Source organism: Pan troglodytes, chromosome 16, assembly GCF_028858775.2.
Source record: "Pan troglodytes isolate AG18354 chromosome 16, NHGRI_mPanTro3-v2.0_pri, whole genome shotgun sequence".
Lineage (NCBI taxonomy): Eukaryota > Metazoa > Chordata > Mammalia > Primates > Hominidae > Pan > Pan troglodytes.
Window position 1 is genome coordinate 55527159 of NC_072414.2, and position 13337 is coordinate 55540495.

General features: G+C 36.8%; 1 protein-coding gene and 1 long non-coding RNA gene across 13 annotated transcripts in view; one reads left to right on the top strand and one right to left on the bottom strand.

The window, feature by feature from the left end:
* USP3 (ubiquitin specific peptidase 3) overlaps positions 1–13337 on the top strand; it is an 88612-nt gene that overhangs the window by 32579 nt on the left and 42696 nt on the right. For all 10 annotated transcript variants that reach the window (XM_016928337.4, XM_063795117.1, XM_016928336.4 and 7 more), the window contains one exon: positions 217–348. In XM_016928337.4, coding sequence (XP_016783826.1) covers positions 217–348 — 132 coding nt within the window. The remainder of the gene's footprint in view (positions 1–216; positions 349–13337) is intronic.
* Positions 1–13337, bottom strand: part of LOC104002339 (uncharacterized) — a 94631-nt gene that overhangs the window by 29175 nt on the left and 52119 nt on the right. Inside the window, exon 6 of one of the 3 annotated variants that reach the window (XR_001710003.4) lies at positions 5206–5346. The exons of 1 other annotated variant lie outside the window; for it this stretch is intronic. This is a non-coding gene — a long non-coding RNA (uncharacterized LOC104002339). Of the gene's footprint in view, positions 1–5205; positions 5347–7444; positions 7581–13337 lie in introns of those variants that run through there. One more of the 3 variants, XR_001710002.3, reaches the window with a different exon arrangement.

A 13337-nucleotide genomic window follows, 5' to 3' on the forward strand; every position in this document is an offset into this window, starting at 1 on the left:
CGTGCCACTGCACTCCAGCCTGGGCAACAGAGCGAGACTCCGTCTCAAAAAAAAAAAGAGCATATTTTAAGTATTCAGTATAATAAATCACTACATGATTGACTGCTGTTATAGGATTTCTTTATTTTGATTTGATTAATATTTAATTTCATCATTTCCTACTCCTTTAATTTCCAAAGCAATATTTAAAGTAAATTTTCATTTGGTTTTTGTAAGGTATGTGAATGGCCATGCAAAAAAACATTATGAAGATGCACAAGTACCCTTAACCAACCATAAGAAATCAGAAAAGCAAGATAAAGCTCAGCACACAGTATGTATGGATTGCAGTAGCTACAGTACATACTGGTAAGTTAACATTTTCTGGAAATGAGATTTCTTACTGTGTGCAAGTGTGCTCTCCTCCCCTCCCTTCCCTCAGTCTCTAAGCCAGTTACTACTGCTATTACCTCCTTTTACAACTGTTAGGATTCACGGAGGACTGGAGCCATTGGGAACACCTATCTTTATTCATTCAGATTTTACTTTGCATTGTTCCTTTCAACTTCTAGGCCTCCTTTTCTCTCCCACCTCCCGTTCCTCATCCATCCTAGCTTCAAGGAAATAGATCTATTTCTTTGTTATTATAATTTCTTTTTCTTGTGTTATTTTAAATTGAAGAACAATGTGATAACCCATGTTCAAAATAACTCAACAAACCCATGTTCCTCCTGTCCCTGGTCCAGTTAACATTTTTGTCATATAATCTTAAAAATTTTAACTGCTTTGTTTAAAAAAAAATTATTCTGACAGTCTCCCTTCTCCCAGTGCAGTTCCACGCTCCTCTTCTACTCCCCCAAAGGTGAATGTCAAGAATTTGGTACGTAGCTTTCCAGGCTATTTTTTCTTTTTTTTGAGACAGAGTTTCGCTCTTGCTGCCCAGGCTGGAGTGCAATGGTGCAATATCGGCTCACCTCAATGTCTGCCTCCCGGGTTCAAGCAACTCTCCTGCCTCAGCCTCCCAAGTAGCTGGGATTACGAGCATGTGCCGCCATGCCCAGCTAATTTTGTATTTTTAGTAGAGACGGAGTTTCACCATGTTGGTCAGGTTGGTCTTGTACTCCTGACCTCAGGTGATTTGCCTGCCTCGGCCTCCCAAAGTGCTGGGATTAACAAGCATGAGCCACCGCTTTCGGTGCTTTTTTTTTTTTTTTTTTTTTTTTTTAGTATCCTTTAAAAAGAGGTTGGCAACAGGTTCTGTTCCCTCTTTGTAATATAATATTCATGTCTATTTCATATAAATGACAAAGTAGGTATCTATTTTTGTGACTACTTAGAACTAGGTTATTTAGGTTGTGAGTGATGCTTAATGATCCATATCCATTTGGTTATGCTCAGAAAGTATATTTTGCAGTTTTAACTTTGGTGTGAAGCAAATTTCTTTCTGTGACTAGTAAATTATGATGAACAATTCTTGTTTTAATCAGCTTTCCCTTGATTCAGAAGGTTGTTGACATTAAAGGAGGGGATATAAGCCATTTAAAGGATCACTTTGGAGATATTTTTTATTGTCAGACAGCCCTTGAATGTTACATGAAGGCATTACTGGGTAGAGATGGGGATTTAGAGAAGTCCAGATAACAATTTTAATTTACTTTCTACTGAAATGGTGTGAGAATCCTTTCCACATTGTCCTTAGTCGATAATTGTATCATAGGAAGGTGCCCATCAAAAGGAAGAAGAAAGGGTCAGTGGTTTGCCAGGTCTTTTACTTTTTTTTTTTTTTGAAACAGTCTTGCTCTGTCGCCCAGGCTGGAGTGCAGTGGCCGATCTCGGCTCACTGCAAGCTCTGCCTCCTGGGTTCAAGCCATTCTCCTGCCTCAGCCTCCTGAGTAGCTGGGACTACAGGCACCTGCCACCACTCCCGGCTAATTTTTTTGTATTTTTAGTAGAGACAGGGTTTCACCGTGTTAGCCAGGATGGTCTCAATCTCTTGACCTCATGACCCGCCTGCCTCGGCCTCCCAAAGGGTCTTTTACATTTTTACAGGTTCAACACCATTAAATTTTGGCTATTGAATAGACATCTTAAGGGTTATTCATTCAGATCACTACTGTTTTTAGTGATCCTTTGTGTGGAAGATGTCCAGACCTGGAGAGAGAGAAGCTAGAGGTAGGTGAAGATTTCAGTAGAAATGAAAATCTTCCCAAGATTTTTACACAAAGGTTAGTGCTCAGTTTATTGTTATTTGCTGTTGTGAAACACACCTACCAAAGTTAAGCATTAGCCAGGCAGTTAAAGCGTTTGCATTCCCCTTTCCCTCAGGTTTTCTTTTTTTTTTTTCGCCCTTTCCCTCAGGAAACTTACATACTGAGTGATGCGGCTACGTAATTTGCAGAACTGTGTGTTTCTGTGTGTTTGTATTTCTGCTTTAGACAACAGAAATTAATATAATTCTTGAAGTATCTGTCTCACATTGTCATGGGTCACATCATCCTATAGTACCAGATACTGAGAACATTGATTCTTGATTTTCAGTTAGCAATGTGAGTGAATTGCTTAATGGAGGACTTTGGAAATACAATTAAATCGCTGTGTGCTATAACAAGTTTGCCATTGTTTTCTTGCTGTTGGTAAGATTCTGAGGAAACTAACTCTTAAAGAAAATTTTAAGAATTATCTTAATGGAATGGAATTATATTCAAGGCCCTTTAAAAATGTAGATTATATATTTTAATATCTTTATACATTGCATTTTAGGGGCATATTTTATTAACTAGAAATGGGAATTGAATTGGTTTTATTTCGCTATGGTCTGCTAAAGTATATGTCGTTTCATGGTGGAATTGGAATTCAACGGAAAATCTTGAACCTTGGGGAGTATACACTATGATGGAGTCTTCTTGGCCGATTGCCAGGCTTTTGTGTGAAGTTGTACAGAGCTGCAAGTGTGTGGACACCCAGAGCTGCTGAATTCAGGAAGGGAGCTGCAGCTGGTCACATTATCGGCTCACTTGTGGGTTTTAGAATAAAATGCTAGGGAATCACCCCGTAGCATTACACTGATGGCCTAAAAGAAATCTGTGATAGTTGTAAATTGACGAAGATGTAGTTTAAATTAACATTCCTCCCACACCTCACTGTGATGAAGAAACAGATTTCCTATTTCTGTGTGGAGTGTGTGCATGTGTTGTTTCCTAGTGCCCGTTAGTAATTTTACTTCAATTTATTAATTTTCCTTGTACACTAATTTCTTGTGGTTAGACTGAATGATTGATTTCAGAGGTAAAACATTGGTGCATTAGGTTTAACATGTTTGATTATAAATATCTTGACTAAAGTCAAAGCCTTTTTTGCAGTATGCTCTGTGCCCTAGAGAAGTTATAACATACTCTGAGGCTTGCAGTTCTTCTTTCCCTGCTTTCCCCTTGCCAATAGTCCCTGCCCTGTCCTATGTTTGCAATCCTTTATGAAGTTATCACTGAACTCTTCTCTTTCCCCAGCTCCAGTTGTAGCTGAATGTAATCTTTCCTGAACTCACAGCTCTTGGAATACTTATAATTTCATGCTGCATGTTAGTTATTTGTAAATGTCCTTGGAGACTGCAGATACCATATCTCAGATCTTTGTATTCTTCCCTAGTATGCAGTGTCTGGTGCAGAGCAGGTGACATACGTTTGAAAGACTGAATTTTGTTAACTGTCTTTCAGAAATGGGGAAGGTTACATCAGATCTATAATACTGTGTCCCCTGATCATCTTGAAGGACTAAAGAGCCACGTAACATTTTTCCTGCAGACAACTTAAATCATGATGTAGGTGAACTACTTCATTTCCCTCCCAAGATGGACACCCTTGTAGAGCAGTGCCCCTCCACCTTGATGTAAACAGGGGCCCAGAGAGGAAGCATGCATTAACCAGGCAGAACAATATAAATCAGGTTACTGTTCATTAAGAGAGAAAGCAGTGCGAAAAGGAATGATTCTGATTTGACACAAACCCACTTCTTAAGGAGATAAGCAGATTAACTTGAAAATGAAAGGTAAATTAAGATTTCGATGAAAATAAAAATCTTCCCAAGATTTCACACAAGAGCTAGTGTTTAGTTTACTGTTTGTTAGGTAATATTTCATTTGCTCCCATCCCAATTTCCCTCCCTTAACCAATACAAATGGAATTGTATGTGGTGTACATTATTGTGATTGAGAAGAAACAAAGATTAAAATTAGGAACTTTGGTTTTTTTATGGAGGTAGACCTTTGTATTTAATAGATTTAAAATACTGAACCAATAATTTTTGACATCTGACATAGTCTTGTCAACTTCGATATCCTTATCAATAATAGCTGAATTTTTGAGAATGAAGAATTATGAAAGGAATATTAAAAGTATATTCCTTCAGGGCAGGTAATGTTTTAAAGCATCCTTTCAAATGAAGAAATATTGTGAAATATGAATCAGTTGTCTAGAAAAGAGGCTTGAATTTCAGATTTTAAACACTCGTAATAAATGGCAATTTTAATTAAAATGAACATAAAGCTTTATTTGTGAGTTTAAATAGATAATGAATCATTTCCTACAGCAGTTGTGATTAAAAATTTTTAAAAAGGAAAATATTTTGTTGATGTTCTTATAAACGATTTGGATGCAAATTTTCAATGTAAAAAATTAGACAACAGGGAGAGTTTTGTTTATTTAAAAACAATATTTTGAAGTTTAAGAAGAAACTTTCTAATAGAGATAATCTTAAAACATAAAAGGTTCTTCCTTAAGATATGCTGGTACTTGTCTGCTTTTAACAAAGGATATGGGTTTGCTCTGCAGGTATTCTTCTGATTTTCCATAACTGGCTTATTTGATGGCAATACATCAGAGTTTAGTAAGAGAATTTAAAAATACTCTTGCTTCCTAAGCAAATTCTTTTAGATTTTAACCTTTCTCAGTTTGAAATAGGTGAAGTCACTAGAATATCAGCTTGCTTTTTTTTTTTTTCAGTATTACTGTCATTTATAATAAAACCAGAGGTCAAATTTGCCCGTAAATATCAAAATGTCTTAGAAGTGAATGAAAAGGAGCTGGTGAAACTTAATGAAGGATCTGTCATGTTTCAGGGGTGTTTGTTGCATAAGAGGTTTTATTTATTTATTTATTTTTGGTATTAGTGTTATGCATGGCTTACTGTATAAAGATAGCTTTGTTGCCAGTAAATTAAAGGACTTGTTTCTTTACTGTTGCATAAAAAAATGTTTTATTTGTATGATTATTCCTCCTTGTTTCAGATGAGTGAAGAATGGTTTGCTTTGGGAATATTTTCTTAGTTCTTCAAGGACATGATGTGGAAGTCTTGACTTGAGTAACTTCAATAGCACTAACAACAGGAATTGAAAAAAACTTAGAATTTTAAAGCTGAGAAAGAGGTAGAGATTTTTCTCTGTCTTGGGTATGACATATATGTTATTCAGTATGGTAGCAATTGAGCAATTGAATGTGGCTAGTGTGAAGAATTAAGTGTTTTTTATTTTAATTAATATTTAAATAGCACCATGTGACTGCTAGCTACTATTGGACAGTGCAGCCTCAAACTATTAAAATTTAACATTAAGTATATTAATGTTATAAACTTTCAAAACCTTAAGATAGAAATCTAACAGAAACTCTAAAAACAAAATAAGCCAATTTTACTAAATAAAATACTGTAGTTGGAAATAACTATAACTTAAAGCAAATCTAACCCAGTAAGCTATCAAAAAGAAAAATTATATAATTACCAAGTAGAGTTAATTTCACCTGAGTTCTATGAACATATTCATTATTAAAGCAAACCTCAAATTATTGTCCCATTGGAAGCAAAATATACATTTATAAGTAGCCATTTCTCGTTTTAAAAAACTAATAACATTGAAATAAACAGAAACTTAAGCTCTTATAGTTTGCCAAAAACCAGAAAGCAAACATCATTTACTAAATGATGAAATGCTAAAGCCATTTCCATTATATCAGAAACGAGACTAATACTTCCTGTCATCATTTACATGATTGTCACTATTATTAAGCATTGTTTTGGTAGTTCTAGCCATTGCAGTAAGACAGTAGACAGAAAGTCAAATAATTGGCATAAATATTGGAAACAAAAAATTATTTCTACTTTGAAATGATACAATAGAATAGCTGGAAAGCCCAGGGGGACTCTAGTAGAAAACAGCAATGACGATTAAATGTAAGACGCTTTGGAAAGCTGATGTGTGAGAAATGTACACAAACTAATAGCTTTCTCTTTATTAGTAGTCATCAGTTGAAAATGGAAATGACCAAGCAAAAATATTCAACAGAATGACAAAACTATTGGTTACACCTAGGAATAAATGTGTTAAAGAAAGGTACAGAGTGAAGGTAATGACCCTTATGAAGAAAACTTGATATTATAAAAAGTAGTCCTTTTCTCCCTCAGTTTTCGTCTTCAAAATGTTTACTTGGGACAGATCGTGGTTTACATGATGGTCCTCAAACATATTGTGAACAACATTAAAAAAAAAAGACATATTTTACTCAATAAATAACATTTTTTGAGAAGCTACTATGTGCTAGGGACCTAGTTTTTAGTGCAGTGGTCTCCAAAATAATGTACTGGCAGTATGGGAAGAGAGTTTAGAACAGTATACCTTTTTATTTGGGAGGAGAAAAGAAACCTTTGTCAAATATTTAACACCTGCTGCCAGAGGTCTGTAGATTTGATGATTATGTGCCATGAGTTACACACAGACTCCTAAATCAGTTTCACCTGTGGTGTCCTCATTCTGTTTACTTTGAGCATTTTGCATTCTATATCTGCTTAGTTATATGGATTTATTCCTTCCATATAATATGTGTAGCCACATGGACACATGTTTTAAAAGGTTTTAAATTCTGCAAGATAGTGACGATGATGTAAACACAAGAAAAGGGCAAATGGATACATTTTCCTACTCTGTGCTCATCAGACATATTACAGGATAAAATTATTGGCTATCTAATAAAAACACAGACTAATAAGACCTGATAAGTTGGACAAAATGTTTAAAAATTAACATGAAGATGATAGGAAGTATGAATCTATATTCACTGTCATTAATGTCAAACCTTTACCTTATGGTATATTGTACTTTGAGAAATTATGGCCAGGCATGGTGGCTCACACCTATAATCCTAGCACTTTGGGAGGCTGAGACAGGAGGATCCCTTGAGCCCAGGAGTTCGAGACCAGCCTGGGCAACACAGGGAGACACTGTCTTTAAAAAAAAAAAAAAAAGGAAATTAGTTTAATAATAGTATGAAGATATTGTGAATAGCAAGAATTTAATATAGTTTATTTCATCTCTAGCTCATTCTTTAAAAATTGTTCTTTTTTGTAATATATAATTTAGATTTAATTGTATATATAATTTATTAATACAAATATATACATATATATAGAATATATATAGAGAGGGTAGTGGATACTCAGTTTTGTGGTTTATTTTTTAACTTGATTAGGAAGCTGATGAAAATAGCTTGAAGGCTTCTTTTGTAACCAAATGCAGGTCTGGATGCTCACTGCTTGTAGAGTCCAGTTAATATGAGTGAGGTCTGGTAGAAAGAAAGTAACTTTATTAACCAAAACTAGTGAAAGGGGAAGTAGCTGGATTTCAATCCAAAGTTATTGTTTTGACTTTAGTAGACTAGTGTTTTGTCTTTTAGAATTAGAGGGGGCAAGTAGTGCAGGGCAAAAACAGGAAGGAAACGAGTGTTTCTAAAGTTAGAATTTTTTAAAGGAAGTAAACCTACATTAAATTTTAGGACAAGAAAACGATTGAGCCATGCTGTGTGTTTTCATTTTTGGAGAGTGGGGGAAAAATGTAAAGATGGAGATGACTGAATGAGGAATATTGTTTTGCCATTAAATAAGTGAATGGTGCGAAATGGAAAATACCGAGGGGTAAGAGAGTTCATGGTATATGGGATGAAAGCTTAACTCTAAAACTAGAGCAGGTAACACTGAAGTGAAAGGGAAGATTGGGAGGGAAGGGGTAGGAGATAAGAATATCTAAGCAAGGCTGACATTGTGGGGACCATCAAATACTATACTTAGTTCAGTTACAGATAGCTATGGAATTGAAAGTTTCTCAGGGAAAAGGGAAAAAGATGTACCAAAGGAAGTAACCAAAGTATAGAAAAGAATGTTCTTTGAAATGAAGAGAAAAAAGATGAGTTTTTGAGAGTGTATAGAAAGAAAAGTAGCAAGGTTTTAGGCAAGGTTAAATACTAGAAGTTAGAAATAAATCAAAATCTAAAAAGGCATATATAAAGTATAAGTGTAATGAGAAAATTGAGCAGTTTCATTTTTGTTGTTTATTAGTGTCAACAGAATTTGAAATAATTTTCAAGCTGATTTTATTCATTGTTTACCTCCTTAATTATATAATAGAAATAAGTAGCTTGTGTTTCTTATGAAAATTTACCTGCTACTTGATGTATCTTTTTTCAGTGCACAGTAGTAAAATCAGTTGTATATATCCTGTCTAACATCAGTATGCATATTATACTATACTGTACATTTAATTAGGAGTTTATTAGCTGTTGGCTTAAATGAGTTTAAAACTACTTTATGATCACATTTGGCTCAATGAATTTGGATTTGAGACTAATCTTTACATAGCCAAGATGATAATGTTACTTGTCTGTCTTAGAAGTAAAGACACCAATATTCTTTTTACCTTCCTTTTTTATATCCTATTTCCTTATCTAACATCTCTAATATGTACCCTAGTACAATTTTCAAGTATTTTGTTTTTTTTTAATGTTCAGTGTACTTACTTTTTCGTAAATACTGCTTTCTTTCTATTAAATATAGTCCTTATCTGACAAAAAGTCCGTCAGAAGTAGAGCTTATCTTTAGGCCAGGCACGGTAGCTCACAACTGTAATCCCAGCACATTGGGAGGCTAAGGCGGGCGGATGGCTTTGAGCCCAAGAGTTCGAGACTAGCCTGAGCAACATGGCGGAAACCCATCTCTACTAAAAATACAAAAACTAGCTGGGCATGGTGGCACGTGTCTGTAGTCTCAGCTACTCGGGAGGCTGAGGTAGGAGTATGGCTTGAGCCCAGGAGACGGAGGTTACAGTGAGCTGAGATCACGCCATTGCACTCCAGCCTGGGTGGCAGAGCCAGACCTTGTCTCAAAAAAAAAAAAAACAGTAGAGCTCATCTTTTCTTGAAGAGTCATTTAAAATCAGTAAGTAAAAACTTGCTTAGGTATAAATTTTATAGCCTAAAAGTTGGTCATATAATGTAGGTAGTTCCTGACTTCTGTTTATTACATGAAGTCCTATGTATATGAAGATGCTGAGCCTGGACCTCCTCTCCTAGAGGCCAGTCAGATTATCTGAATCCTGCCTAGGCCTCTCCTGTCAGTTTCTCAGTGCCAGTAGTATATAAGTAAGAAAGGAGAAATCGAGCTTTTTCAAATACTATGGATTTCAGCTACATTTTGGGAAACATGTATTTCTACCTAGAACGTTTAACTGTGTTTTGTAACATTTATTTCAAAGCAGGATATGCATTCTAGGCTTCAGAGGACCAATCTACACGTTTTTGAAACACAACCTATGAGTTACGTACTTTTTTGTACCACTTATTCTGGCATAATCTTCTTGAAGGGAAAATTAAGAAGAGTGGCTAAATTTTTTTCCCAGTGTCTGAGGTATGCATAATTCTGACCAAAAAGCTTCAATACAACTGTAGCGAATCAAGAAAAGATTTTTAGAACTTTTAAATCCATCTGTTTGCCTTTATTTTATTTTATTTTATTTTTTGTGAGATGGAGTCTTGCTCTGTCGCCCAGGCTGGAATGCAGTGGCCTGATCTCAGCACACTGCAAGCTCCACCTCCCGGGTTCATGCCATTCTCCTGCCTCAGCCTCCCGTAAGTAGCTGGGACTACAGGTGCCCGCCACCATGCCCGGCTAATTTTTTTTGGGGGGGGGTGTTTTTAGTAGAGACGGGGTTTCACCATGTTAGCCAGGATGGTCTCAATCTCCTGACCTCGTGATCTGCCCACCTTGGACTCCCAAAGTGATGGGATTACAGGCGTGAGCCACCGCGTCTGGCCAGTCTGTTTGCCTTTTTAAACCCCAATATTAGTGGGACAATTTCCAGTTTGAAAGCTGTGTCTCATCTGAAGACTAAAGCAACCCGGTAACATTTACATTTTCATTTATTTCCCACCTTTGCTACTTACTTTCTTTTGACCTCTGATCACAGAGGAAAAAGAAATCAAACCAGGGGAATCTAGGTAGCTAGAGAGGAATGTGCTGTGAGGCTAGTTACACAGAGGAAGGAAACTAACATTTACTAATCCTCTGCCACGTTGACAGGTACTCTCACCTTAGAAGCTTTGACCTGTGGAAGCAGCTGTTTTCCTTAAAGAATAGCGGTAACAACAATCATAGTAATATATACAACTTGTATAATATGAAATTCAAACAGTAGAAAAACAAAAGTTATATTCTTAAAATAAATGTCCCTCTTAGTGACTGACTATAGGAACACCTAGAATTGGCTCTTGAGAAATAGAGATAGTTGTAAAAACCTAAAAAAAAAAATTTTAAACCAGCGAAAAACAAATCCAGCCAAAATAAAATTGAGTTATGGCCGGGCATAGTGGCTCAGTCTTGTAATCCTAGCATTTTGGAAGGCTGAGGTGGGAGGATTGCTTGAGCTCAGGAATTTGAGACCAGCCAGGGCAACATAGTGAGACCCTGCCACTACAAAAGTAAAAAAAATTAGCCAGGCATGGTCGCTCATGCGTGTAGTCACAGCTACTCGGTAGGCTGAGGCAGGAGGATCGCTTGAGTCCAGGAGGTCAAGGCTGCAGTGAGTTGTGATAGCATTGCTGCAGAGCAAGACCCTGTCTCAGTAGAAAGAGAGAGAGAGAGAGAGAGAGGCATATAGTGGCTCATGCCTGTAAGCCCAGCACTTTGGGAAGCAGAGTTAAACAATTAGCCAAGCATGGTAGCGTGCCTGCAGTCCCAACTACTTGGGAGGCTGAGGTGGGAGGATCACTTGAGCCAGGGAGACGGAGGTTGCAGTGAGCTGAGATGGGGCCACTGCAATCCAGCCTGGGTGACAGAATGAGACCCTGTCTCAAAAAAATAAATATAGTTACAAAAAACTAAAAAAATATCTTAGAGACAGGGTCTCTGTCACCCAGCTGGAGTGTAGTGACGTGATCACAGCTCACTGCAGCCTCCAACTCCTGAGTTCAAGTGATCTTCCCACCTCAGCCTCCCAAGTAGCTGGGAGGCACTACAGGTGCACACCATCATGCTTGGCTATTTATTTATTTATTATTTTATTTTTGCTTTGTTTTTTTTTGGGGGGGGGGACAGAGTCTCACTCTGTTGCCCAGGCTGGAGTGCAGTAGCACGATCTCAGCTCACTGCAGCCTCCGCCTCCTAGGTTCAAGCGATTGTCCTGCCTCAGCTTCCCGAGTAGCTGGGATTACAGGCACACGCTACAACTCCTGGCTAATTTTTGTATTTTTTTAGTAGAGACAGGGTTTCACCATGTTGGTCAGGCTGATCGCGAACTCCTGACCTCAGGTGATCCACCCACCTTGGCCTCCCAAAGTGCTGGGATTATAGGCGTGAGCCGCCTTGCCCAGGGAATTTTTTATTTTTTAATTTTCATAGAGATGGAGTCTTGCTGTGTTGCCCAGGCTGGCCTAAAATTGAGTTCTTTTTTCTTTCTTTTTTTGAGACAAGAGTCTGACTTTATTGCCTAGTGGAGTGGCATGATCTCTGCTCACTGCAACCTCTGTCTCCCAGGTTCAGGCAATTCTCATGCCTCAACCTCCTGAGTAGCTGGGATTACAGACACATGCCACCACGCCCGACTATAAAATTGAGTTCTTATAGTTCAATAAAGTTAATTTATTATCTCTTTATGTTAGTATTATAGAATTTTGGAGCAGGTAGTATCTTAGATTCCCTACATTAGCAGTGTTATATAAAAGAGAAATAATTCAAGTCACATATGTAATTTAAAGTATTTTAGTAGCCATATTAAAAAAGCAAAAAGAAACAGGTGAAATTACTTTTGATTGTACATTTTTTAACCCAGTATATCAGAAATACTGTGTCAACATGTAATCAATGTAAAATTATTAGAGATAGTTTGCACTTTTTTACATGAAATCCTTGAAATCCATTGTGTATTTTACAATTTTAAGTACATCTCAACTCGTGAAATTTTGATAAAAAATATTTGATCTGTATTTAGATTCATAAAAATTGCAGTTAAAAAAGTAGATTTACACTGTTTTAAACATTGTTTTCCAATAAATGGAGTACCAAACAGTTTTTCTCCAGTATTTGTATCTGTATTGACAAAAATTACTCTTTTAAGAATAATTGATTTGACTCAGAAGAAGTGCAGCACTGTCAAAATATCCATGCAGGTTAATAAGTCCACTAACACTTGTGAAAACTTCTTATTATCAACGTCAAATTCAAAGGGGCATCATATAAATTGAAAATCAACTCTAAGTTTATCCAAATCAACAAAGCGTTTGTTGTATTTTTTTTCATAGGGTTTGCAGCCACTTTACACAGTGCTGGGCTGCTGCATGTTAATTCATGTTGAAAAATGTGTACGATCATTGATTTATATTATAAAAAGCTTCAATTTTAATGTAAATTGTTATACCTGTCTAGCTAGGTCATGAATAAGCTTTTTCTCTCCTTGGATCTTCAAATCTAGCTAATTGATATGCATTGTGATATAGGGGTAACAATGTAAATCACACTGAGATTTCTAAAAATCTATTCCTGGTTTACTCTTTGATTGTCGAATATTGGCAAGCATTTCTTTTGTTTCAAGAAAATCTGAATTAGAGTTAACAGAATTGTAAATCTTTGCAAAACTCTTCCTTGACTCAAGCAACCAACATTAGCTAATAATGTGGTCATTAAATTCACTGCCTTCTATTTCTTTTAACAGTTCCATAAACTGGTGATGATTTAGAGCATTTGTGCATATGTACTGAACAATTTTTGGGTCTTTTTGAGACGTAGTCTAGCTCTTTTGCCAGGCTGGAGTGCAGTGGCGCGATCTCAGCTCACTGCAACCTCCGCCTCCTGGGTTCAAGCGATTCTCCTGCCTCAGCCTCCTGAGTAGCTGGAACTACAGGCGTGTGCCACCACGCCAAGCTAATTTTTGTATTTTTAGAAGAGAGAGGGTTTCACCATGTTGGCCAGAATGATCTTGATCTCTTTACCTTGTGATCCACCCAGCTCGGCCTCCCAAAGTGCTGGGATTACAGGGATAAGCCACCATGCCCGGCCTG